General features: G+C 47.4%; 1 protein-coding gene and 1 long non-coding RNA gene across 12 annotated transcripts; one reads left to right on the top strand and one right to left on the bottom strand.

The window, feature by feature from the left end:
• Positions 1–19,149, top strand: LOC107203838. 8 transcript variants are annotated; one of them, XR_004497254.1, is made up of 5 exons: positions 2,284–4,984; positions 5,265–5,392; positions 9,223–9,678; positions 10,592–10,694; positions 16,103–19,149. It is a non-coding gene; the product is annotated as an uncharacterized LOC107203838 (long non-coding RNA). The 8 variants fall into 8 exon arrangements; XR_004497253.1 differs by lacking the exon at positions 16,103–19,149 and adding an exon at positions 10,775–11,531; XR_004497251.1 differs by lacking the exon at positions 16,103–19,149 and having other exon boundaries at positions 2,286–4,984; positions 10,592–11,531.
• HMGN5 (high mobility group nucleosome binding domain 5) lies at positions 18,798–26,756 on the bottom strand. 4 transcript variants are annotated; one of them, XM_015626312.2, is made up of 7 exons: positions 26,676–26,756; positions 26,421–26,523; positions 25,243–25,272; positions 24,540–24,569; positions 24,056–24,106; positions 20,716–20,859; positions 18,798–19,505 (listed from the first exon to the last, which is right to left on the bottom strand). In XM_015626312.2, the coding sequence occupies exons 2-7, from the start codon at positions 26,433–26,435 to the stop codon at positions 19,458–19,460; spliced, it is 318 nt and encodes a 105-aa protein (XP_015481798.1). In that variant the 5' UTR covers positions 26,436–26,523; positions 26,676–26,756; the 3' UTR covers positions 18,798–19,457. The 4 variants fall into 4 exon arrangements, with proteins under 4 accessions (XP_015481798.1, XP_015481800.1, XP_015481797.1 ...); XM_015626314.3 differs by having other exon boundaries at positions 26,421–26,464; positions 26,676–26,726; XM_015626311.2 differs by having other exon boundaries at positions 26,421–26,720.
• Positions 26,757–27,692: the final 936 nt, after the last annotated feature.

The raw sequence follows: 27,692 nt of genomic DNA, 5'->3' as shown, positions 1-27,692 counted from the left end.
ATGCCTGAGGCGTTTGGCCGCCGTCACGCGGCAGCGCTGAGCCGGGCTGTGCTTCAGAGGGCCCGGTAGCCGTCACGGGGGAGCGCTAACGGCCTCTGTGCTCGCGGCTTCGGCCCTCAGAGCCTCAGCGCTCACAGCTCCGGCCCTCACGACTCCAGCCCTTCCTCACGGCCACAGTGTTCTCCGCCTCAGTGGTCGTGGCCTCCTGCCTGGCAGTGCCTGGGAAATGGAGCCCCATGTGGGCCTCAGATGAAGCAGTCTTTATGTGAATGAAGGGATTCTGGAATCTTGGGGATCCTGTCAAGGACTAGGGGCATGGAACCCACGCGTGTGCTGTGGAGGGAACACAGGAGGCAGTACGAGGTGGGGAGGTGTCAGCACTCCCGGGCTCCCGGTAAACAAGACCTGGCTGCAGGGAAATGTCTCAGGTTCTGGTAGCTTTAGGAGTCAAAAGTGTTTGCTCCCAGACAACAGGAAATTCAAATACGATGGATACAGCACCCATTCTCAGAGAACAAAGGGGTCAGATTCAGAGTAGATAGTTCTAATAGAAAGAAGTATTCCATGTAAGCATCTTGTCAGAGCTCCTGAAATCAGTGTCACTTCAGCAATAAGTTGTTAAAATACATAAACTGAATCGTATTTTATCTCAAGTACCTGGCATTTGGTGTTAGAACTCCAGAGCCTTGGCAGTGTAAAAACTGTTGTCATCACGGAATAACAAAAGACAACCTCTTTTCATGTCTGGAATATCGAGAGCTGAATCACTGCGAGTCGATGCTCTGGAAATATTAAGAATAAATTGAGTTTGAACATATATTTATAGCAACTGCTCAAGACTGGGTTTGCTGTGAAGCACTGGCTCAGTTTTCTTGCTGTGCAGTCAGGTTGCAGTCCTTCCTGGTGGCAGCTCCACGGGATGCCTCCAGGCACCCAACCAATCTAGGGAGAATGATTTAGGGATTTGGCATTAAGCTGCTCCACATAATTCACCTGTACTCACCTGCCACGTCATCCAGCTGTGGAAGTTGTTTTGTGCCAGGAGCTTGGATTAACTGGGTGAAGTGTGCACCCTGTTTCCTCTTCATTGTCCTCTAAAGTCCTTGAGTTGTCAGTGGCGGTTTGGTGGAAGGGGCCTTAAAGCTCATCCTGCCATGGGCAGGGACACCTTCCACTATCCCAGGTAGCTCCAAGCCCTGTCCAGACTGGCCTTGGACACTTCCAGGGATCCAGGGGCAGCCACAGCTTCTCTGGGCACCCTGTGCCAGGGCCTCAGCACCTTAATAAAAATTTCTTCCCAGTACCCCACCTAACTCTGCTCTCTGCCACGTCATCCAGCTGTGGAAGCCATTTCCCCTTGTTCCAAGTCCCTTTCCATTTTTCTTGTAGGCTCCAAACAATTACTCTTGGAATGTTTTCAGGGCAGGATCATTGCTCCACTCGTCAGTGGACAGACACAAGGTGCCACCTCACCAAAATGTGAATTCCAGTGGCTGCTTCACAGGAGAGACAGGGTGAAACTGCTGTTCTCAGAATGAATTCCCAGCCAGGAGAAGCACACACTGATATCACTCTCCAGAGAGATAATGTTTCTCCCACCTGTCTTCAGAGCTGCAAGAACTGCAAGCTCATCTTTCCATGCTTGATGGGAAGGCAAAGGAGAAAAGGAGAAAACACAGATGATGTTTTATATTATGGCCTGAAAGTACAAATCCATCTTCCTGAGCTGAACAGAATTCTGTGTCAGGGAAAAATAGCCCCATAAATAATGTCCAGCACCATGTCCTGGTGCCAACAGCTCCTTAATATATCCATGCTTAGGTGAGACCCCCTACCTCCAGCCCTGGGATACCCAGCACAGGAAGGACGTGGAGTTGTTGGAGCGAATCCAGCGAAGGCACCAAGATGATCAGAGGGATAGTGCAGCTCTGCACTATGAGGAAAGGCTGTGAGAATTTGGATTGTTCAGCCTGGAGAAGAGAAGCTCTATGGCGACCTAATTGTGCCTTCCAGTTTCTGAGGGGAGCCCACAGGGAGGATGGAGAGAGACTAAGTGGGCCTGGAGTGCCAGGACAAGAGGGAATGGTTTCCCATTGCCAGAGGGCAGGGTTAGGTGGGATACAGGGAAGGATTTCTGCCCTGTGAGGGTGGGGAGGCCCTGGCACAGGGTGCCCAGAGAAGCTGTGGCTGCCCCTGGATCCCTGGAAGTGTCCAAGGCCAGGTTGTACAGGGCTTGGAGCAACCTGGGATAGTGGAAGGTGTCCCTGCCCATGGCAGGGAGTGGGGCTGGATAGGCTTTAAGTCCCTTTCCAATCCAAACCATTCTGGGATTCCATGATTCCATGATTCTATATTTATTTTGGAATGTGATATTTCCTTGGCACCTTTTGGTGCCTTACTGAATCTCTCCACTCATGATTTGCTTTTATTTGAGCTTGGGGGTGGCACAGGTGACACTGCAGCACCACCAGGCAGGATTGTTCTGTTTGGGCCTGTCTAGAGCCCGTGGGGATTTCTGCAGTAACTAAAAGGGGTTTTCAAAAGCCTGGGATAGAAAATGCTCCCAAAGTAAGCTTATCCATCCCTTGCTTGTGTCCTTCCTGCAGCATTCCAGCTGCGAGCCTGGCCACTCCTTGCTTGGTGCTCAATCCATGACCTTGTGTCAGTGCCCAGCCATGCTTGGTGTTGCTCCACAACGTGGCTCAGATGGATTCCTGCATCAGCAGGAGGGGAGAGTGTTGGGAATGCCCCAGGTGTGTCCTGGGTGTGCTGCAGGGCACAGCTGTGCAGGTACCTGCACCAGGGGTACAACCAACATTCCTCATTCCCAAACAGATCACAGGGAGCTTCCCTCGGCCTGGCTCCGCCTGGACTGTGCTGCTGTGCAGTCATTCCCGCGCCTCTTCCCAGCATTCCTGGCTCCATGGCACCTCAGCTCCCTCTCTTTAATCCTCTTCCAGTTGCTTTGTTCCTCCCCAAGCCTGCTACAAGGGCTGTTACTGATATCTCTTCCCACCTCTCCCGGGTTTTCCCCTCCAGGAGTCATGTCTGGTGAGTAATGCCCATCCTCTCTTTCCCCAGGAGCTCCATTTCCACACCACTCGAGGATCCTGCAGCTCCATGACTCATCTTTTTCCAGATCCTCTGCATCCAAGCAGCAGCATGCTGGGGGTGATAGTAAATCTCGGAGTGAAAGCAGGATTTTATGGATGTGCTGATTCATCTTTCCTCAGAGCAGAGCTGTGTTATGTAAATGCCAGCAGCAGCTGGTGGCAGGAGGAGGGAGAACAGACTAATGAGCCACGGAAGGATTCGGGAGCAGAGACGCTTTAAGGAAGAAGCTGGATTGTAGCTGTTTCCATACCACTCTTTAAATAAATAAAAACTAAAAATTTTGAGGGATTTTAGGAGTAGGAACTGATGACATTCAATACCCATCACTTCTCCCCATTTGGTGTTGTAGGGAGTTTTACTCTCAGTTGTAGTTAAAAGTAATACTCAAAATTTGACTACAAAATTAAGTGATCTTCCCCACAATCAGCTTGTAATACCAGGTAAAGGTGTCTCTCTCATATTTTATGTATGATTATTCTGTCCTCACGAGTCAAATCCTGCTTTAGCTGTGTGTGGAAACAGAACTGTGGTTTAGCATAACCAGAAATGTACAGTTAAAAATAAAAAAAAGCAGTTTAAGAGTGGAATTGTGTATGTGTGGTAGGTTTACCTGCATTGTACCTTTCCAGCAAATGTAAATGTGGATGCACATGCCTGAATCCAGCTGCTCTGAACACTAGAACAAATTAAGCTTTTTTGTCTTTTTTTTTTAAAAAAATATTTTTTCTGTGTACATTTCATAGAATACCCTAAGTTGGAAGCAACCCACAAGGATTTCTATGAACATCCTGCTCATCTTGGGCCTTTCATATGGAGCTAAATGTCAAACAAGGATAGTAGTTAAATCCAAGTTTTTGTTTAGCTGATTCAAAAATAAGAGCTGTTCAGAAGGAATTTAGGAGTTGGTGCCTTGTGCTACATACTTGTGAGTAAAGGAATACCGAAAAATCCAAGCTTATTTTAAGATCTTTACATACAGAAACCTCAAATTTTGATATCATTGTTTATTTTAAAAAATAAATGAGGTGCAAAATAATTAACACTAATTACAGTTGCTGGAGTGCAGGGCAAACCAACATCCTGTTTTTACAGGACAAATCTCCAAGTTCCCACTCCTTCCTGTGGTTCTCTCCCTGGACAAGAGCTGTTAAATAATAACTAAATAGCTGTTAGATATTACACAAGATCTGCTCTAGGATTTTGGCTGTTTTTAATAATTTAATTCCTCTGCTGCATCATTCCAGTCATTCCTCTAGATGGTGCCAGAGATCCAAGAGTTGGTGCGGCATTATCCCGTAGGAAGGCGATGGAGGAACGGCCAGGACGCCGCTCGCCTTTGTTTCTAAATTCTGTCTTGCAGTAGTTCATCTCGTTGACAAACTACTTGTTCCGGTGATGTAAATATGATGAGTTTTTTTTTCCTTTTGAGAATCCTAAAATCCATTCAGCCTAAATTCCACCTGCCTGAAGCAGTGTCATCCCTTGCTCCGTGGACTGATCCATATCTCATATTCCTTATGGCAGCCATTAGCTGCTGTGAGCTGTGATCAGTGTGTGCAGCCCTGCTGCGACTGGGGGAACTTAATCTGCCTGGTTTGCAAAGCAGTGAAATTTCTGACTATTATCTAAACATTTCTCCTTATCTCTGTTTCACACAGAAATGCCAAATCCAGCTGTGGATGAAACACACAGGAAAAGGGGTGGCTCTGTGTCCCTGTGTGCTCTGGGCTCTGCCAGCAGAAGGACCAGGGGAATGTTGTCAATGTCAGATCCATCCTCAGCATTCCTGAATTCCAACTTTATACCTCAAAATGCCTGGAACACCCCAAGTTTTATAGCAGCAAAATTACTCCTGGGTGTAAGTGACCAGGTAGGTTTTGTTATTGCTGGTGTTGCTACTGCACCCAGCAGGATCCCTGTCTAAGGGCCTGATTCTGACCTGTGTCTCCTGCTTGGGATCAAGCCCCCTGTTCCCAACCTTTCCCAGTTTCTCCTGACATGCCTGTGGCTGCTACCAGTCCAAGGGTCCCCTGCACAAGGATCTCACCCCAAAAATACCACCTGATATCACTACTAGGCTAATTCAGCAATTTCAAGTCATGCTAAATATTTGTAAATAGTTCTTTGATGTTTTGTTTGTTATTTTTTAGGTTTATAGGGCCAAACCCTGCATTTTTGGCTTCTCCTGGAAGCCTGGGCACAAAGCACCTGACTGCAACTGGGAATTCATCACCTCTCTCCCTGGACATGCAAATTTTACTGGAACTCCCTCAGCTAAGTAAACAATTTTAATAAAATTACATCCCTCTCTATCCCATACCTTTTTCCATAAAGTTTTGAGGATTTTTGTGGTTTAATTATATTTTTCATTTTACAAAAATAACAGAAATATTGAAAGGAGTACAATAGGGTTTCTTAGAATGCTGCTTTTATCGAAATAAAAGGTTATAAAATAGTTTGATGTATTTTTTATATTTATTGACATCCCTAACAGGCAGACATTGTAAATAATCTCATTAATACTCTTTAAATACAGTCTTATCAAATTAATTCTCAATTACTGCATGAGGTGATGGATTAGAAAACTGTCCTGTGTAAATATGCCCACAGAAGTGTGAGTTTGGAATGAACTTTCTAAGTCACTAATCATGGAATCTGAGGATGAGATTTTGGAACATTTCTCAAAGCGCTGTCCCATGCAGGAATTCTCTTCCCATTATTTTCATTTCTGGAGTATAAAGCCTCTTATCATGATCTTTAATTGGAGATGACATTGCCCTCTTATCCCTCTTAAGGAAAAACTTTAACATGGAAACTCCCATAAATTTCTCTGCAGTAAAGTGACCCCATATTTCATTTAATTCTTGTACTTCCATCATTTAATGGACATTCACATTCTCCTGTAGCCTTCCACCTTTGTATCTCTGGGAAAAGTCTTTCCTCTGATGTCTTCAGGAGTCCAGATGTCAAAATCTCTTTTTATTTTTGGTCTTAAATTATTAGGGCTTGAGACATAACCTGCTAATATATGTTTTTTGTGTCATCTTTATTTGGAGAGGCCTGACTTTCTTGGAAGGTCTTTTAAGCTGGTTTTTTTTGATTGAAGGACTAATTTAATTTAATTTCCAGTGAGGTGGTTTTCAACACCTGCAAGTTCTTGCCCTGTTGGCTGTTCCCTTTCATCTCTCTTACACCAATAAAAGTGTATTTGGAGTTTGTGAAGTCCCCGAATTCTGTGTGGTTGAGTTTCTTCTGGAAAACTACCAGAGGTGGAAGGTGAAACTGTGAAGGCCCATGGTGTCCATAAGGAAAGAATTATGCCATCAGTCCTTATTTCCCTGAGGTGTTCATTGTTATCCCTGGATTGTGATGGGACAAGTGTGAAATTTGATTGTAGAGGTGGAAAAAAGCATCTCCTGTTCGTTCTCCACATTGTCCTTGAAAGCATCTTCCATTTTCCATTTCCTGCTGCAGATCCTCTTCTCTCCATGCATTTCCTGATGTCTCTGGACACCTTTCTCTCTCCTGCTCTGTGCAGTCAGTAGATCTCAGTCTTTTCATTTTTTTTTTTCTTCTCTTTTCTCCTTCCTCCTTCTTCCTGACTGAGGTTGTTACAGGTCACACCTTTCAGAACTTGACTTTCTTCCAACCCCATCTTCCCATCTTGACTTTGCTGCTATGGACTCTGCCAGCCCCCATGCCCTTGTATCCTGGGGGTTTTGTCCTTGTTGATTCCAGGATGTCTCTGGAGTGGCCAAGGAACATTTCCATGGGAGACACAGTGCATCCTGAAATAGGACATGGAAGAATCCCAGTGAGAGTGATGCTGACCTCTTACTGCAGGTTTCAAGCAGGCATTGGAGAAATCCTGGGAGCTGAGAACTGAGGGAGGGATTTAGGGAGACCAGAGGCTCATGAGATGCATCAAGACTCTTTAAAGCCTTGTTTTGTCCTTCTTGAACATGTGGAAAACAAACCAGGCTGCAGCATTCCCTCCCTGTCGGGAGAAGAAAGCAGCAGGAGAAAATCTGTTGTTGGAATTTCCCTCCAGCAGCACTTCCATCCCTCCCACCCGAGGGCAGTCGGGGTGAGCCATGGCCATGCCTTGGGGGGACTCATCCCAGGGGACCTGGGTGTCCCAGAGCTGGGCACTCTGCTTTGTTCCCTGCAGCCCCACCCACCCCCTCAGCCAAAAATGACATTTTTCACCAACTGCAAAGCCTCCTGCTCCTGCTTTAATGTTAATTTTGGGAGTTTTCAACTGGACTCTGAGCTACCTCATCCTGGAATCCGCATGGCAGCCCCAAGGTCCAGCCCCATCTGGGTGACAGAGTTTGTTTCCTTTGGCAATATGGATTTAACAACCGGGCTTCCAGCCCTGGGAATCATTTCCCTCAAATAGCTGCAAAATAAATGATGGGACATTTTCCAGTGTAGTGCTGCAACCACCCAAAACACCACTGTAAAATTCACAGAGGCCAGGCAGAGTGAGTGTATTAAGCAAGGCTTAGGGGGATTATGGAATTAAATTGGGAGCCCCTTCCACCCTTCCCCCAGTCAAAGACATTCGAAAATAAATATTAAAAAAGGGTGTTAAAACAATGGCTTTGGCTAAAACCTCTGCAGGCAAAGAACCTCGTTGTGGAGGCTGTTGCTGAGCTGTGGACTGGTGTGTTCAGGCTGTGTTCCAGAGGGTTTCCATCAGGGAGCTGGGATAATCTCAGGAACACCCAAGGGCCGTGGCTGGAACGCTCCCAGAATGGCTCTGCTTCCCAAATTCCCTCTGCAGAGGAGAAGTGCAGCAGCCCCTCGTACAGCACAGGACCTTGCCTCCTCTCCTCTGGATCCTGCTGCTGCCTTTGGCATTCCTTATCCTCTGCCTGCAATTCCCAGCTCCTTCCTTTTCCCGACATCAGGAACATCCTGCTCCTTTCAGGGAGAGTTTGTGCAATGAAAGCTTTGCTTTAATCTGGGCTGGATTTAGCCAGATGCTGCAATCCTGGGAAGGCTTACACAGGGCTCAGGTCTGCCATGGGAATGTAGCCTTGATTTGATAATCTGGGAATGGTTTATTTAAAATTAAAAACATAGAAAACCTTTAAAACAGCTTTTTTTTTGAGCTTCTTTTGGCCTTGCAGTAGAACAGGCACCCAGGCTCTCGGTCACAAATAGGGCCTGGCATCCATGAAATAGGTTTTAGGCTAATGAGGCACACTGTGCCTGCTTTAATTAAATTAATTAGAGGCAAAAAAACCCCCATTTCCCATTAAAAATCTTTAGCATCATAATAACACAATGAATTTAAATATTTAATATAAAAATACATAAAACTAAATATTAATTTCAAATACACTTACAGAGCCCATTTGACCCAAATGACCCCACAAATATTCCCTTACCAGAGAATCCCTTTTCTTTGCATCTTTATTAATGTGATTACAGATCTTTGTATTTAAAATCTTTATTTTAGTACAATTCTCTTGGTAATAAAATAAATTCATGAGACACCTGTGCAGCAAGAAATAGGATGTACAGGGATTTTAAGCTATTGGAGGCAAACGTGGCTTATTCTTGCCCATGTCAGGGCCTGGGGTAGATGAGCACAATGACACCAGAGGCAGCTGAGTGTATTAATTAGTGCTAATTAATAAAGCACCGGGTTATCTTTGACCTTCTCACAGCTCACTGCACGGGCTGAGGAGGAAGGATAAGGAATAAGCAGAGGAAAATCCTTTTGGTTGGAGTTTTTCTGTGCCTGCCTCTCCTCTCTGCCTCCCCCAGGTCCTGTGTCCCCCATGCCTTAGCAGGGAGCAGTGACACCTCATCCTGCAGTCTGGAATTCCAGGGAATCCTGCAGCCCCATGGGAAGCTGCTGGCTGGGAAGGGGCTGGGGATGCTGACTGCTTGTGACAAGTCTTGCCTGGGAGAAAACCAACACGGCAGCGGTTGGAAACCTGAATGATGTCACTATGGCAACAAAATAACTCACCTTAAAATAAAATGTGCATTGGAAGCAACCTCATGTGCTCAGGGAATACAGGGAGGAAGCTGCTATTTTTTATATGTATATATATTTTTATGTTTATGGATTTCTTAATATTTTTTCAGCTTCCTGAATTCTTGCCCTGTTACCAGATACTGATGCAGATATAAGAAATATTTTAATTTCTCTCAGCAATGAAATGAAACAGAACATGATCAGACCTCCAGAAGAAGGAAAAATGTGTTTGCTGGAGGGCAGGAAAACCCTGGAGCTGCTGATAACTACAAGTCATTCTGATGGATGTGAGATCCAGACTATCAATATCCTCACCTCACAGCAGTGATTTGGGACTAATTATTGCTAATATTTTTCATGGATGTAGTCCATCCCTTTCCAACAATTCCAAACTCCATTTCCATATTTGTTCCTTCCAGACAGGTTTCCCCTTGTTTCTCCATTAAATAACAGCAACAGGTGGAAACAGAGATTTCTCTGGAAATTCCAAACTCTCCCTGCCTCTTTTCATCCCATGAGCATCCCAGCCAGGTTGGAACTGTGATGATTCAGCCACAGTGCTGCTGGTGAGATGTTCCCAAGCTTTCTCATAGTCCTGGATGCTTTTTAGACTGGAGTGAGTGACTTTGACCCCCTCAGTGTGAGGGGAGCCAGGATGGGAAGTGCAGTGGGGGATGAGGCCGTGAGCTGTGCCGAGCTGTAGCAGCCCTGGCAGCTCCTCAGGGATCCAACCCTGGATCCAAGTCCTGCCTGGCTTTTCTCCTGCTTGCCAAGGGCAAAGAGCATTTATGGGATGAAGCATAAAGCCAGGGAAAGCCCAGAACCCCTGATCTGGTTCTGCAGTGCCCCTTGACTAATCCAGGGTAAAAATAGAAACATAAATTGTCCAGTGTTTTGCCGGGAAGCAGAAATCCAGCAATGCTTGAGTTTGAATCATCCAGATGATGCACTGCAAGAGGGGGTTGTTGCTCTGGAAATCCCAGTGATCCCCAGGGACTGGGATCATGGTTCAGGTGGAGAGATGTTCCCACTGCTCCAGCGGGCAGAGCAGGGCCGGAGCTGGAGCTATTTTAAGCCGAGCAGAGGCAGAGCCTTCATTGGTGCTGTTTGTGCTGGGAACAGCATCTGCCTGGGAATGGGCAAAAGAAGTGCTAAAGGCTCCATAGCCACAGGTTTTCCCATGGTTTCTGCAAAGTTCAGCCCATTCATAAAAGCCATGGAAAGCTCAGCACATCCCAGCAAGAATCATCAGCACCCACAGCTGCATGAGCAGCTCTGGACTTCCAGTTCTTGCAGTGCAAAAATAAATGCATTTACAGAATAACTGTATTTTATATAATACTTATATAATGTATAATTCTATATTATAATTATATTACATAATATCATAATTTTCCTCCCTATATCCCATTTTCTGAGAGCTTTGCACCCAGTTCGATGGCAGTGAAAATAATTTACTTCCAACCGCTGCTTTTATAGGAAACCAGGAAAAGTGGATTAAAAGGAGTGAGGTTATGTAGCATGAAAAAATACTCCAAAACAACTGTGGAGGAGGGAAGAAGAGGTTCTGCTCTGGCCCCGGGTGAGTTCAAGGGGATGCTTCGGATACTTGGGTGCCAAATAATGCTAATAATTGAGAATGTCACATTTTGACGTCATCAGCACGGCATCCAGACACTGCCTCTCTCCTTCCCATCGGTATTTCCTTGCAATCCCACATTCCCTGCAGCCTGTGGTCATTGGGAGAGCAGGGAATAGCTGCTGTGGCTCCCTGCTCCCTGGCAGCGCGGGAGGGATGAGCCGAGATTGAAATCGTTTCCTACCATTCATGTGAAGACGACTCCCAACACCGGCTCCGGCTCCATCCACATCACTCCTGCACCCCATCTCTGCAAGGGAAAGTAATCACTTGTCTTCCCACCGGGTTTAGTTAGTCCCTGCTCCGGGGCTAATTAGGAGCGCGGTCCGCGCGGAGGTCGGAGCCGGAGCTCTCCCTCTCCCTCTCCCTCTCCCTCTCCCTCTCCCTCTCCCTCTCCTCTCCCGTGCCATCTGCCATTGCCATGACACTGGCTTTGCTTTTCACGCCTGGCTGGGCGCGCTGGATGCGCGGGGTAATGGGGCTATTTTTCCCCCCTTGGTCTTTGGAAAGGAAATAATAATAATAAACCCAGGAATGGCTGGAACTGCTGCACGCTGCCCTTTTCCTTCCCACTTTTGAAGCTTTTTAGCATTCAGTTTTCCAGCAACTGGGAGGAAAATTGCCCTGAAAGAAAGAAACAAAAATCTGTGTTATTTTTTAAACACATCCCCCCCCCTCCCCACGCCACACAGGCAGCTGCAGAGAATTTCTCTTCCAAAGGGATGATGTAATGGGCTTTGTCAGCCAATGCTGGAATGAATAAAAGAGACCCAAAATCCATCCAGGCTTTTGATGAAACTCCTGAGGTTCCTGGAGCAAGTGGTCGCCAAAATAGGCTGGAACCGCTGGTTTTGTCATGAAGCTCTTGAGAGAAGTGAGATGGAAAGCCAAGGGCTCCAACCACCAGGTTTTGTCCCTGCTGAAGGAAAGGGGACCTTGTAGGGCATCTGGGGACACTCAGTGAAGGGTGCACAGCCCTTGGTGCTGGGATATCAACCCAAGCTTCAACACCCACCATAGAGTCACTCCTGATCTGAACGTGGCACCCACATCCACATTTTATAGAGAGATGTATGGGTATATTTAATATTATGTATATACAATATTATAGCCCAGAGAAGCTCTGGCTGCTCCAGTCCTGGAAGTGTCCAAGGCCAGGTTGGATGGGGCTTGGAGCAACCTGGGATAGTGGATGGTGTTCCTGCCCATGGCAGGTGATGGAATTTGATGGGTTTATGGTCCCTTCCTATCCAAAGGAGTCTGGGATTCTGTGATATGTATAAAAATGTATAAACTACACACAAATATCACCAATTCTGCTGCAGCAATGGGCACATTGTTGCTCTCCCAAGGATGTCATGGGCTGATGAAGGCAGGAGATCTTTCCTCTCACTCTGTGACTTATCCCAAGTCTCTGTCTAGCATTCTTTGGGGCCCCTTTAGGCACTGGAAGAGGCTCTAAGGTCTCCCAGAATACCCCCAGAACTTCCAGCCTGTCCTCATAGGACACACAGCACTATCTCTGTCACCCCAAATTTCTGCAGTGAAGAGGCTGTGGGGCAGCCAGGGAGAGCTCCTGGCACTCCAGAAGGTTCCAGCTCTTGCAGGGACATCACACTTCCAAGTGATGGAGGAGAATCATGGATACATTTTGCCTTGGCTGCTCTCTGGTTCCTGCCAGCAGGAGCTGGGACAGAACTACTGCCACCATCCCCCTGCCCTGTGGAGCCACCACCACAGTGCACATCCAGTGACACCCTGAGAGCTGTGGTACCTGCTCCTGATCCCCGTGCTGTCACCCCAGGCAGCTGGACAACCCCAAATTCCCAGGGAGGATCTCGCTGTGTGTGCAGAGCAGCCATGCAGGAATCCCCATCCAGGACCACCACCTAGAGGCCACAGCATCAAGTGAAGCTGAGAAGATTTTTGGCCCAAGATGGGCCAAAAAGGGGGTTGGAAATAATTCCTGAGCCCAAATGGAGCAGCACTGGGAGCTGGGAATCTGGATCCATTCTCCAGCCCAGTGGTGGCCATCACCTCACCTTCAGCACCAGCAGCACCCAGCAAACCTGGGCCCTAGGGTGGCATTTGGGGAGGAAATTTTGCCAAGAGCAGGAGGATGTAGTTCCCTTTTCCTCCTGGGAAAAATTCAGCTCCAATGGAGAATATTTCCAGGAACAAACCTGCACAGGAGGATGTACACAGCCCAGGTCAGTGGCACAGATAGTACCTTGGGTTCATCCACACCGTGTGTCTGTCCCCACCAACAGCCACATACAGTGAACAGCAGGGAAGTTTTTCTCCTTTCAAAGTGTCTGGAGGGGCTCAGACCACAGGGGAGGTACAATCCTGTGTCCCCTCACCCCCCAGCTCCTTCCAGAGGTCCAGAGCTAGGGACAACTCCAGGTCCTCTCCCACCACCGTGGGTTGCTGGTCCTGTACTGGTGACGTGTCTTTGTGTCCCACAGCCCCACTGGATCATATTCCAAGAATTTGTGTAATTGTGTAAGCCCATTACGATTCCTGGGCTCCATTTAGGCAATGAGTTGCATGGTTTAATTACTCATTGTGTGAAATATGTTCATTTTACATCTGCCACTCTGTAATTTCATTTGGGGCCTCTTTGTTTGCTTTGTGTCCCTACACAAGAGCCACCGACCCCTATTCACTGTCCCTGTGCCGCTGCACCAGGGAATACAAATCCCACCTCCTTTTTCCCCCCCCGTCTGTCAATTCTTTGCAAGACAAAAAGGGTAATTTACTTAATTGTTGCTGATATAATGTCCTAAAAGTCTCCTTTCCGCTCCAACAGTTAATTACACTTGTTAATTATTTTAATTATTCCCAGGGTAATGCTATAGGTATAGAGGAGCACAGGAGTAAACACAGAGCAGGAAAGTTGGGGTTTTACTCCAAGATCTCAGTTGATAACCAGGCTGTAACCACATGGGTGGTGAAACCAGAGCAGGGAACGTTTGGCCTGGATTTGGAACTTTCTGTTGGCAGCATGGAAGGATTTATAGGAAGAGAAGGCAGATCCTGCAGGATTGCCCTCGGATGACGCCGAGAGGGTACTCCGACCTTTCTCTCCTGGCAGAGCCAGCACAAAATGGAACCATGACTTGGGGAAGATCTTTGGTCAGCACCTCCATGACAGTGGATTTATATGAAGGAAGAAACCAAACCAAGCAAACTTCCAGCCCTCTGGAAAGCTGAGGCTCAGCCCGAGGCTTAGGGACAGCCCACCTCCAGCTCCAGCCGTGTTCCGAGGGGAGCAGCAGCCCCAGATCCGTGAAACAGCAAAGGGTGAAACCCGAGAGCTGCCGCAATCCAAACCTTCTCCACAGCCCCTTTTATCTTCCTGGGGGGAAAACAAACAGCGCGGAAGCCGGAGCTTTGTGGCCGGGATGTCGCACATCTGGTTTGAGCTCCAAGAAATGCACTTCCACCCCCTCCCCGAATTGTTCATGTTAAACAAACAAAACCCCGGAGATTTTGTGAGATTTTGGCTCTGGGATAACTTTGGAGCAGCTTTGACTGAAAATTGTGGGCTTGTGCTACACTTCATCCCCAGTGGAAGCAGCACACCTCGCTCGCCAGGAGGGAGACACTTCCAAAGGGAACAGCCGTGCCCTGGAACCCCCTTACTGGGAATGCTGCTGAGAGTGGGAGGGGGAAGAGGTCTTGACCACTCTGTTTAGATTTCAATCCAGCATTTTTCCCTGTGTTATTTATGCTTCCTTCCCTCCCCCCTTTAAAGAACGTCTGGAATTGTTTAAGATGTGTCCAATTGTATTAAGTTGCCTTTGAGAGTTTTATGGTGTCAATTGGATTCTCACTCTTAGGAACAGAGCTTTCCAATTTGCTGTTTTTCTATCTTTTCAATCACATCAGCACCAGCTTCCTTTCGGTGCTTTCAGGTGTTACCTCAGCTTGAAGTTCATGCTAATCCCCGGACATCACTTCCATTTGACACAGTTCCAGTGGCTCCCTGGTTGGTGCTGCAGGAGGCAGGCAATGTCATTTCCTCTGGGATCCTCTGTCACCGGTCCCTCCCTGTTCTCTTCCAGCAGAGGCGGATAAATCAGGGCAGATCATGGAATCATGGAATCACAGAGTGGTTTGGGCAGGAAAGGACATTAGAGCCAATCTCATTCTATCCCCTGCCATGGGCAGGGACACCTTTCACAAGACCAGGTTGTTCCAAGCCCCCTCCAGCCTGTCCTTGGGCACTTCCAGGGACGGGGCAGCCACAGCTTCTCTGGGAACAGATGAAAAGTGTTGGATGAAGGGGTGGGAGCAGTTCTGATCCTCCCCTCATCCCCTCCTTGACTCACCCTAGCCCAATCCCAATCACACCCCTTCCAAAGCAGGGCACAGTGGCCACACGGGTCACCAGTGACCTCTGTCCCCTTGTCCATGCTCACTTGTGACCGCCTCCAGTTCCTCTGGGCACTGGACAGTCTCTGGAAGCCACGTTGAGGTTGTTCTCTCCAAGGACAGAGGCTCCTCGAAAGCTGCCCAGCGCCAGGCCCGGGGTGTTCCCGGTTTCTGGAGCCTCTCCAGGGCATCAAGTTTCAGAGCGGGGGCTCCCGGCAGCTGCACGGGAAAGGAGCAGCGCACTGGCACAGTCAGAGGGAGGAGCCATTGTTCCCATTGCAGAGATTCAATTTTCTTTCTCCTTCATCAGATTAACACCAGTGTTACTCCATTAACTTCCAGGGTGCTCTTGATCTGAAAATCAGACCTATCAGAATGTCACGGAATCTCAGACTCGTTTGGGAAGGGACTTCATTTATCCTCTAGTTCTGCTGTCTGCTACAGGCAGGGGAACCTTCCCCTATCCCAGGCTGCTCCAAGCCCTGTCCAACCTGGCTTTAGGCACTTCCAGGGCTGGGGCAGCCACAGCTTCTCTGGGCACCCTCTGACAGGGCCTCCTCACCCTCACAGGGAAGAATTTCCCCCAATATCCAATCTAAATCTATCCTCCTTCATCTTAAGGCCATTTCCCTTTGTCCTGTCCTTCCATCCCTTGTCCAAAGTCCCTCGCCAGCTCTCCTAGAGCCTGTTCAGGCACTGGAAGGGGCTTTAAGCTCGCCCCAGAGCTTTTCTTCCACAGGTGAACACCCCCAGCTCTCCCAGGCTGGCTTCAGAGCAGAGGAGTTTTCTTTTCTTTGTGTACAGTGACTTGACTCAAAAGAGCAAAGGTAGATGTGGGATGAACCTGCAAACCCCTTCCTTTTATGTGTTTGGAGAGGTTGTTTTATTTTATTTTATTTTCCCCCATTTCCCCCTTTTTTTTACATCCCAAGCACCTAACTGTGATTTCTATTCTCTGCTTGTTGAGGCAGCTGTGCTGTTTCCCTCCCAATTCTCCTGTGCTGTTCCAGCACATTGCTGATGGTGGAGACCAGGATGAAGTCTGGAGGTGCCTCCTCTGATTCCCCTGTCCCTCCCAGGACAGTGACCAGTGTTTTCAAAGTGGTTTTCAGTGAGTTTATTGTTCTGAGCAAACAAAAGCAAATGCTTTCCCAGCTCTGTTGAAGATCCTGTGAGGACAGTGTGTGGGGATTGTGCTGCTCTGGGAGCCTGCACCAAAAGCTGGATCTTGGAATTATAGGAACATTTAGGTTGGAAAAGCCCTCCAAGTCCATTGAGTCCAACTGTTCCCACAGCACTGGTAAGGCCACCATTGGCCATGTCCCCAGGTGCCACATCCACAGTTAAATCTCCCCAGGGATGTGACTCCAGCCTGTTCCAGGGCTGGGCAACCCTTTTTTTCCTAATATCCAACCTAAAACCTCCCCTGGTGCAACCCGAGGCTGTCTCCTCTCATCCTGACAAGCTGCATGGACACCTCACCATGGCAGGGTATTGCCAACATCGCTCAAATCTCTTCCTGTGACATCAGAACCATCACTATCTTCAAAATCATGAATCTGTTCACTGTTGCATCTTCAAGGTCTCCAATTATGATGGATAATGATAATCAGATCCACAGCAACCTGTGGATCTTTCCCAACCCACCAGTAACACAACGAACAGCCAGCCAAGGACCTCAGGGAAGATGCTTTCTCCACAAATTTCAAATAAACCTGAAAGTAGGTTGACTCTACAATTTGAAACCTCTCCTTTTCAGACAAAATAAACCAAGCTTGGGAGCTGTCATGGAGCTGGTTTTGGATTCAGTGTCTAGACACCAGGACAGCCATAGAGGAGGGTTTGGCATAAACCAGACAATCCATTCAATTGTGCAACTCTCTCAATACCCCATGGCTCCGAAAAGTTATGAATTTGAGCAAAATGTTCTTGGGCAATTTTCTGTACTTATTTGAAAGAGGAATTTGATTAGAACAATAGTTATAGAATTAAGAACAACTCCCACCCTGGCACTCAAAAAAGAAATAACCAAAACCAAACACTCAGTTATATGTTCTGTGTAACAACCTCAGGACTCAAATGGAGAGACACAACTTGGGATCAGAGTGACCTCATTCCAAAGGTTGTTTGTACCTCAGCAGATGGATGGATCCTGTGCTAAGAAAATATCAACTGTATTCAGTGTCTGCTGCTTAAATCACAATGCTTGAGACTCAGTGATTGGAGGCTGGATAGATGGTCCCATGGCACCAGGGCTGGGAGAAGGGGCTTCACCTTCCTGCAGAACTGGATTCCTGTTCAAAGCCCTTTTAGAGAAGCCACTGGAGTAGGAAATAACACAAATCTAAAATATTTTGAATATGCATTCTCTCCCTAGAGTAGTATAGACCCATTGGCATTTCTCACCAACTGCTGGCTAAACTTACAGAATCATGAAATCCTGGAATGATTTTGGTGGGAACTTAGAGATCATCTAATCCACCTCCTGCCATGGGCAGGGACACCTTCCAGTATCCCAGGCTCCAAGTCCTGTCCATCCTGGCCTTGGACACTTCCAGGGATGGGACAGCCACAGCTTCTCTGGACACCCTGTACTAGGACCTCCCCACCTCACAAGGAAGGATTTCTTCCCAATATCCCATCTAACCCTGACCTCTGTTTAAACCATTTTCCCTTGTTCTGTCACTATGTGCCTTTATACAAGGTCCCTCTCCCTCCTTTGTATAGGCCCCCTTAGGCACTGGAAGGGGCTCCCAAGGTCTCCCAGAGCCTTCCCTTTTCCAGGTTGAACACCCCCAGCTCTCCCAGCCTGTCTTTATAGGGTGGAAATTCAGTGAATCATTTTTAGGTGTCAGTCAGGATGACATTTGAACTACTGTTGGATCACGTTCCCACTGGGATGTTCGGTCTCCCTGGGTTTGCCAACAGCACACTTCCACCAGGCACAGGGAATCCAGTTACTGCCCCTTCAGTTTTCACTGGAAGAGAGACCAGAGCATGCCCCAGAATCTCTGCTGGATTAAGGGAATACACTGCCAAGGAAAAGGCTCCTCAAAACTCCCTCACCGTCACTGCTGAGGAAGCTGGAGCCCAGTTAACCCTGAGCATTTGTACAGAACAGGTGGAGCAGCAGGAATAAAAATCCCCAGTGCCTCAGGCCTGGAAAAGGAAACCCACATTTAAACATCCTCTAGTGGCCCCGAGGGACTGATCCTGAACCCCAAGAACCCAAGACACTCTCACTGAGGTGCTGTTCAGGGTTTGGACACAAAATATTCAGGCTCTTGGAATTTCCCATTGCTAGGCTGAGGAACAATTTAATGGGAGAGAGGTTTCTGCATTGCAGACATTTTTCATATTATTAAATATATCCTGTAGTTGGTCATGGATGTGGAGACTTTCTATAAAAGCAGGTTTTAGCAGGAGTTGATAAAGTTTGCACAAAAAAGCTGTAACAGAACTGGGACTTAGCCACAGTTCACTGGCCTGGTCCAGTTCTGTCCCAGAATAAGGCCTGGATTAATGGGAAGTCACACAACTGAGGCAGAGAGGGGCTCGAGCCCCAGCCAGAAGCCCAAAGCTCTCCAGCTCCATGGGCTCTCCCTCTCCCACTGCAGCTCTCCTGGAATTTGGGAGCTTTCCAGCAGCACAAGCAACAAACCACAATCAGCTTTTGAGGAGTCTTTTTTATTAAGATAAATCCAGCAAAATTCCTAACAGTGGGTACATACAACCAACCTGCCCTTTTTGAAAAGAAATGTTTGTATTTCATTTAAAAACAGGATTACACTTTTATTTATTTATTTTTCTTTTTTTTTTTCAAAACTGACAAAATAAAATTACATTTGGGAAACAACAGATTTCCAGCTCTTAGGTTTTTTTTCATGAAAATAGCTCACCTTCTTTATAAAAGCAACCCACAGAACCACTGGAATGTTTCACACGGTTATTTGTTTTGAGACCTCCCCACTTTAAGAAACCATACAACACATACAAGGGAAAAATTAAAATCTGAAGTCTGTAAGCATGACTTACACAAAAAGGGACACACTGACAGAAGTCAAAAGCTACCACCACTTATTCTTTCCATGTACCATACAAACTATTACAATCACAAAATTTAAAAACAATGACTTTTTTTTTGTTGTTTTGTTTTGTTTGTTAGGGATTTAATTCCCAAGTAACCGAGATGAAGATGTTCCATAATTAAATTCATGCTAAAAAAACCTGCATTTATAAAATAGTTGATAAAAATATTCCTCTCTGTTAACAATACAGCATGGAGGTACGGATACCAAATGATGGAGATATAGGGCAGGGTTAACATTACTCGGACTTGGCTTCCTTATCGTCAGATGCTTCAGCAGCTGGTGCCTAGAAAAGGGGTTGGGAAGAATAGAAATATTATTGGTAATGCTAATTGGATTCCCATCTAACCAGCATCAAAAAGAGACCAGGTTATTAACACAGACATGGACAAGGCTTTGAGTGGACAGACAGGAATGCACAGAAAATACCGACACAACAATGGGCTGATAATTCTTAAAATGAAAACACAGGAATATTGATTAGTGAGGTAACTTTGGAATAAGTGCCTGCAGAGAGGCAGAGGTTTGGAATGTATTTTAATTAGGATCAATTATATTTTAGGGGAAGTTCAAGCCCTCATCATGGAGAAGTGGAAGAATTACAGATCAACCACAATCCCGCTCAAAACTTTGGGGAATCACTTCTCATCTTTCTCTATAAAAATGTGCTTTTACTTTTCAGGCAACCCATCAAACCTGCAAAGCTCCCTCAAAGCCCCCCTGAAGCACATTAGCCATGTAGTGCTCTAACCAAGCAGCTCCTGATCTTGTTCTAGAAATGAAAGAATAAAGGGCCCTTGGCTGGTTGGTGACACTCAACCCATGAAGAGACACCACTGTCAGTGACAGAACACAACAGGCTGGGCTGTGCCACGGGCAGAGAGAGCCCTGGGAATCACTGCTTCACTATCAGCAAGGAATCTGCTGGGATAATCCATCAGATGGAGCCTGCAGCTGGGCCTAGCAAAAGGCAGCTGAGGTAAGGAGCTGCCACAGCAAGGACTGTGGGAAGAGGCTGCAGATAAGAAACAAGACCGAGTCTACTTTTCAATTCTCTTGTTGAATTGTTGTGAGGCAAATAATTGTTTTAAAGAATTGTGTAGAACTCAAAACCAGATTTCTGGCCCAGCACCAACCCGTGCTGAGCAGCAGAGGAACCCAGCAGTCCAGAGGGGATGAGCAAAGTCAGCCCAGGGCTGGAGGGTGATGATGTCCCTGGGCTCCACTGTTCCCCGAACCTTGGGCACTGCTGTGAGCCAGCCCCAGGAGGGACCAGGGCCAGCAGACAGCACCTGTGGAAGGGTTCCCACACAGAGAGGAAGGAGCTGGAAGGAGAAGGCCATTCCTGCAGGCTCTCCCTGGGAGCTGCCCTGGGCAGGTACCACAGCTGCTCTGTCCTCTCAGTGTGGCAGTGATTCCCCACTCACTGCAGAGCTCCTGCAGCTCTACTTCCAGCACATGTGGCACTGCTCTGAGCTTTAGTAGAGCTAAAGTACCTCATTAGTTTTGGTATCTCCATTTTCAGAGTGGTTTTCTTCTTTAGCATCCTCTTGTTTAGTTTCCTCTTTGCCTTTGGCTCCTTTCTTCCCTTTTGTTGCTGCCTTTTTGTCCTCCTTTTTATCATTTGCTGCTTTTTCTTTCTGTTAAGAAAACAGACAGTGATACATTAAATCCTGATTTCCACCTTGTACATCAGCATGTTCTCAACTCCAAAACTCTCTGCACAACCTCCTTCCACCCCCCAAACTCCCTACAGAAAAAGATGAGATTGAAGTCTCACAGGAGAAATGTTGTCCTTCTGTGTCCTGAATGTACTACAGGGAAGTGCAGAATATAAAAGCAGCCATGGCTAGGGTTAAAAGAATTCTTATTTTAAATAGGCATTCAATTAAATTAGCTAAAAAATGTTGAACTGGCCTGTACTTCTGCCCTGCTGCTGAAAGGCAGCCACAGAACAAAACCAACATGTGCAAACACCAGAACACTTCAGACATGCTGTTAATGGCCACTTAGAAAACTGTAACAAAGCTGTAGGCAAAGGACTTTCCCCCTTCCCTGCCAGAAATATTCCTTGTGATAATAAACCACTTCCATGCCAGAAAAACTGGGGGCTCAACAACATCACTTTGCTAACCACAAGAGAATTGCATTTATTATTTAAGTGCAGTTTCTTATATATGGATCAGGCTAAATCAAAACAGAACTCAAACCCTGATGCTTCTGTAGTAATAATTTTCCATAGGCAAGGTCAGATCCTGACCCAAATACCTGACCCTCATTAGTTTCACTTCCAAGGATGTGCCTCTTGCTGCCAATAAGTAACAGCGCTGGCTCAGCCCCTTGCTTGATTAAGCTACTTCCCACAGAGGAACCAGAAACCCTGCAAGATCTACTCACAGCTGAGTGAGGATTAATGAAAATTACTGGATATACATTTATCTACTCAGGAGATGTGTCTCAGTGACTACAAGTTACCAAAAGTTAATAAAAGTTTACTTCAATCCCTCAGTTATTAATGCACAAAGTTAACTCACCTTAAAAATGAGCTGCTAAGGGCAAACTCAGAGTGTTAAGGGCTAAAGTGATTTTACCCTTAAATTCTGATTTAAGAAACAGAATTCTAATTCTTAAATTATTAAAAAATCACCAAAATTAACAGCAAATCCTCCATTAATGCAGAAAATTTAAGGTGGAGTCAGTACATTCAGTGAGCGAGGGTCTCTTTCCTCTCTAACCTCTCACTCCTCAGTCTGAGGGATTTCATCCCACCTGGAAAACACTCCCACAGTGTGGTTCAGGAGTCCCTGTCTTGAGACTACCCAGTATCCTGGTGCTGTCTGGCAGTGAGATGTAGAATTACAACTGTACTATGGCACTGCTTATTTGTTCCCTTATCCCACAAAAAATATCCACAATACAGTGTTAACAGAGCTAAAACCAATTCTTCTGTGCTGGAAAAGTCCCTCTGCAGAAAGCACTGGAGGAGAATCCAGGGAAACTGACTTCCATGGCTGGTCTCAGTGGAGAGAAAGGGTCCCACAGGACACAACACGTCCTCAGCTACAACATTGTGTTAATTTTCATCAATAATTTTGCTCTAGAGATGGCAACAACAGTTCAATAATCAGGTCCTGCATTATAGATAGAACTGACCAAACTCCTTTGCCAGCTCTGTGTTTTTTAATATGGCAAAGTTTAACAGGTGAAATCTATTCTGACACACAGGAAACCATTCCAAGATCCTGAAGGTTGACAAGTAAAGCACTTGGGGCAGACACGAATTAAAAATGCCTCTACAATTCTTACTCCATCACTCTTTGCACAGATATTGGTGCAGTTTGAGGAGCTCTGGAGAGCCAAAATCACAGCTCAAGTGTCCTAGCTTCAAACAGCACCTCAGGAGCAGGAGGACCAAAGCTTCCAAGTCCAGCTAGGGGCAATTCCCAAGGCACAGCTCCCAGGGGATCCCTGCATGATCCTAAAGGGAGACCACACCACGCAGTTGTTCACTGGGGGCCCAAACAAAGCTTTGCCAGTCCCTTACAGACCTTAACTCTTGCATCCCTGCTCCTACAACTTTACACATTCAGTTCACACAGTTTTAGTATTTAAACCCCAACCATGCTTCCATGAAAATAAAAAAGCAAACTTGGAAAAAAACCCAAATACAACAATGTGGATCATCCAGTGGTGCCCTGCCCTGTGTGCCACCAGCAGCTGGCTCTGCTCTGCCTGGGGCACCAGCCACTAGAGGGAAGTGCAATGCAGAGTGTCCAGTGCTCCATCCAGCCAGGAATGTGGTCTAGAATTCCAGCTGCACAGCCAAGATGGAACGGTAAAACCTCACTTTGTACAGCACTGAGACTACAGAGCTGAGCCCAAAATGACACGTGGGGTTCTCTCTCTTTCCACAGCACCTCTGCTGCTCCACACAGAGGATGTGGAGGGAAACAGTTCCCTCACCTGCAAGTCTGTTGGGCCATAGGCAATTGCAAATTCCCTTTCAAAGGAAAAGGAGAAACCCAATCCCCAGCCCATCGTCTCCCTCTGCAACCAAAGCATCTCTCCTCTCTGCTTTGCCCACCTCATCATCCCAAACCACAAGGAAAATGTGTGATGAGAACAGGTGAAAAAAAATCACTGAAGTTTTGTTGCTGGGGTGTTTACTGATTTATTCTTTTGGCTCCAAAATCCAAGATGTTTACAGAAAAATCTAACAAAAAAGCACTGCAAACTGATGGCTGGGAATGCTGATAAGAAGGGGATGGAAAGAAATCCCTCACGGATTGCAGAACTGCCCCCTATGAAACTTCAATCTGTTGCTCCAAACTAAAAAAGAGCTTTAAATAGTTTCTTTTTTAATTATACTGTCAGACATGCCTATGTTTTTGACATTTCCAAAAATATCCAGCCAAAAGGGTCTCTAGAACTCTGAGTGATTAAAATGTGATAAACTGATAACTAACTGCAGAGAGGGCCTCCAAATGGAAATACAGTAAGAAACTGTAATTAAAAGCACAATTTTCAATGCTTCTTCTAATTGAGTCTCTGATCTCTATTCCAAGCATCATTTTCCCAACAATGCATAATATGAAACTTCAGAATGGCCTTGTAAAGCAGCAGCAAAGCCTCACCGCAAGGGATTTCAAATCTGCTCAGTTTACCACATTCCTTCAGTAGAAATTGGATAAAATGTCTTTCCCATTCTTTTAGCTCACATAATTCCATCTTAAAGCTTTCAGGATAATTATGAACAAGCAAAGTGGTTAATTGTGGGGGGTTTGTCCCTGTAAATATCTTGAGAAGGAAAACATAACTTCAATTCAAGACCCTTACCTTAGGTGCTGCCTTTTTGGGCTTTGGCTCCGGTTTGGGTGGAGCAGGTTTCTGCAAAAAACACAAGAAAGAAGTCAGGTGAATACCAGAAATAAATATTTATATTTTTATAAGCATTGTATTGGTAACTTTTGAAAATTATTTGCTGGCCCTGCAAAAAGTAAGTGGGCAAATTACCAGGCTAAGGAGAGAGCAGGTGATTTACAGAGGCACAGACATTTGTATGGAGAAGTCCTACAGGGAAAAAATCCATCCTGAAATCAATACTCCTTAACTCTGGATACTTGTGCCCAGATGGAATGTGCACTAACACGGGTGTTATATCTCATGTGAGAAACCTGGGATGTGGGACTGTTCAGGGAACAGGAATTTTAAATACTCTAAGTGTGCCTTTCCCAATCCTGGGGGAAAACCCCCAATAGTTTATTTTTAACTGTCCCTATCCCAAATGATAAAATATTAAAGGATAAATACAGATACTCACAGCAGATAGTCTGGCTGACCTTCTCTTTGGCTGCATAAGGAAAGATACGTCAGTAAAATTCAGAGAGCACATAAAGCACAACTTTCTCCTAACTGCCAACCAAAACAACATGGCATCATGAAGTCCCAAAGAAATCCTAGGATTTATGAAATTATGGGCATTATGGTGAGGGCCTTGATGCCTCCCCATCCCTGGAAGTGTCCGAGGCCAGGCCGGACAGGGCTTGGAGCAGCCTGGGATGGTGAAAGGTGTCCCTGCCCATGGCAGGGGCTGGCACTGGATGAGTTTAGGATCCTTCCAACACAAAGCATGCTGTGATTCCATGATCCTTGTAGGTACAGCTCAGGGTATTCTATTACTTCCTAGAAGTGCACCTTTGCTCAGCAGTTCTCTGCAGCCTTAAATCTACTCTGCTGACACGGTAAGGGATGAAGTTTCTTTACTTGCAGGAGTTGTGAGGCTAAGAGGGACATGTTGCCACTGGAACCTGTCCCTGCCCTCAGCCCAGGGGAGCTGCTGGACCCCCAGAACCACTCAGGGCAGTCACCTGCCACCTCAGACGATAATGATAGCCCCGAGCACCCCAAAACCAGGCACAGGTCACCCCCAGGGGCTGAACACCCCTCATGAGCTGCGTGGGCTTCCTAATTTCTGCAGAACTGCACGGGAATTCTTAGGAGTGGGGATCACTCACAACTCCTACCTCCTCCTTTGCCTCGCCTTCAGCTGGAGCCTGCAAGGAAAGCGAGACACTGAGGTGAGAAGGGTACACCATCCCCTGTGACTCCACCTGAACCCTGAGGGAAGCCGTGGGGGACCCACAGGGTCCCCCACCACCACCCGCAGCAATGGCGGCCTCCTCCAATCCCCGCCGCCTCACGGACTACAAGTCCCACAATGCTCCGCGGCCGCCACGGCTACGTCATCACGTTGAGTTCGAAAAGTTCCCGCCAATTTCCCCTCACACAACAAGGTCGCCGCGGGCCCCGCAAGGACAATGAGGGACAACCGGGAACGCGGCGATCGCGCCCGCCCGAGGCGTTTCGACTTGGTCCAGGCCCCCGGCGGCTCGTCCGGGGCCGTGAGGCGCCTGGACCGCGTCGAAACCCCTCGGGCGGGGGCCTGGATGATTGAGGTGCGACCGCGTCCCCGCCCCGCCCCCCCAGCCCGCGCTGCGAGGAGTAGGGGGGGGCGCCCCATATTCCCGCCGCCCCAAAGTTCCTGATTACGGTGATAAATCCCTTTTCCCCGATTTCCTTGAAGGCCAGTTTCAAATTCTGCGCCGCCTAATGGCCCCAAATTACCATTGCACAACCATCTGGTATGACAAGAAGTGGGAGGCAAAAAAAAAAAAAAAAAAAAAAAAAAAAGAGAACAAAGGCAAACGCAGGAGAAAGAGGCGACATTTAAAGGCGAATCCAGCCGGGAATGGCGCGATGGGGATTAAAACGCTGGCGGAGGTGGGTGGGGGGCTCTGGAGGGGTCGTGGCGCAGGTTTTGGGGGGGTTTTGCTGCCCCGCGTTCTCCACAGGGGCAGCACAGCACTATGGCTGTTTGTAATCCAGCATGGAGACACTGCTGCTCCAGCCTTCTCCTCCTTCCCAAACAAAACAGCCCAAAAGTGAACTCGCCGCGCTGCCCTGCCCGCCCCGAGCCCTCTCCCTCCGCTCCCCGCTCCGCTCTAGGACATACACCCAAAATTAAAAATGCAAAAAAAGAGAAACCAACCAAAAAACCCAAAAAACTCCACACACACACGCGCGCGCGCGCTAAATTTTTTTTTTTTTACAGCTAAATTTCCGCGATTGCCGCTTTAATCTCTCCCCCTTCGCTCCCCATCTGCCTTCCCTCGTTTTTTAATTATTTTTTTTTCGTACTTACCTTTCTTTTGGGCATAGTTGCACCTTAATAGTTGATTGCAAAACCTAATAGAGATAAGATATCGAAAAATAAATGGAAGCGGCGAAAAACTGTTCCGACCGTCCTGCAAAAAAAAAAAAAGAAAAAAATAGACAGGAAAAAAAAAGCAAAAATAAAAAGGAAGATGTTTAAGGGACCAAGAGTTAATTGCGGCAGAAACTGAACAAAAAAAAAAAAATCCCCCCCTCTTTATTGCAAACAGTAAAATACACCAACACGCAACCAAACTGCATGAATGGGGAGCGCGAGATGGGCCCGGCCGCTGACTGACAGCCGGAACGGCCAATCAGAGTGCGGGGAGCGGCGCGGGGGCGGGGCGTGGGCGTGGCCGCCGTAGCGCGAGCGCCGCGCGCTTTCCGCGTGTGCGCGGCCCGGAGCGCGGCCCCGGCGCCGCCGCCTCCGCCCGCCCGCCGCGGGGCCCCGCGCCGCCCGCCGTCCCCGGGCCCCTGCCCCCCGCGGGCCGCCCCAGAAACTTCCCCGAAAGTTCCCGCAGGCCGCAGGACCACAACATGGCCGCCTCGGCCCCGCGGCCTGCGGGAGCGCGGCCGCCGCCGCCGCCTCCCGGCCCTGCGGTACCTGTTGGAAAGGGCCGTGGCCCGCCCGTGGCCTCGGCCGGCGCAGGGAGGGGGCCGCGGCCTTTGTCCGGCCCGGCCCCGCGCAGGGTGAGCGGCTGGTTTAACTGCCCCGGGATTGTCTGAGCACTTGGGGCTCTGAGTGGCCTCTTGAGCTGTTGCACCTCGGCTGACGCTGCTGAGGTTGGCCCCGGAGCGGGGCCTGCGAGCCTGAGGCTGTTCACAAGGTGAAGTCTCAGATTTCGGCATGGATTAAGGAAAATCACCTCTCGTTTCCATCATAGCTGCAATGTCTGGCAGTGCCTCCACCATCTATTTTGTGTATTTCCAAAGGGAAAGCACAAGGTGTTTTAATACCACCTTCAGGACCAAAACGTTTGCACTAAGACTTGAAGCAGGAGCTGCTGCTCTGAGGTGTCACTGCCCAAAGCCAGGACAAACATTTCTAGAACCTAGAATAAAGTGGATTTTGCAATCTCCCTAGAAAGCCAGTTCCAGCACCCAGCTGGCCTTCACCCCCCCAAAGTTTTCCCCAGCATCTAAACTCTACTTTTTGAATTTCAGCTTCTTTGTGCAGTGTCCAGCAGATCCAAAGCATGGTTAATAAGCATCAAATTCCAATAACATTTTACAGACTGTGCCATTTCACATAATATTATCA

Source organism: Parus major, chromosome 4A (assembly GCF_001522545.3).
Source record: "Parus major isolate Abel chromosome 4A, Parus_major1.1, whole genome shotgun sequence".
In the NCBI taxonomy this organism is placed as follows: Eukaryota; Metazoa; Chordata; class Aves; order Passeriformes; family Paridae; genus Parus; species Parus major.
The sequence above is the reverse complement of the archived record's forward strand: the minus strand, read 5'-3'. Positions and strand labels throughout refer to the sequence as shown.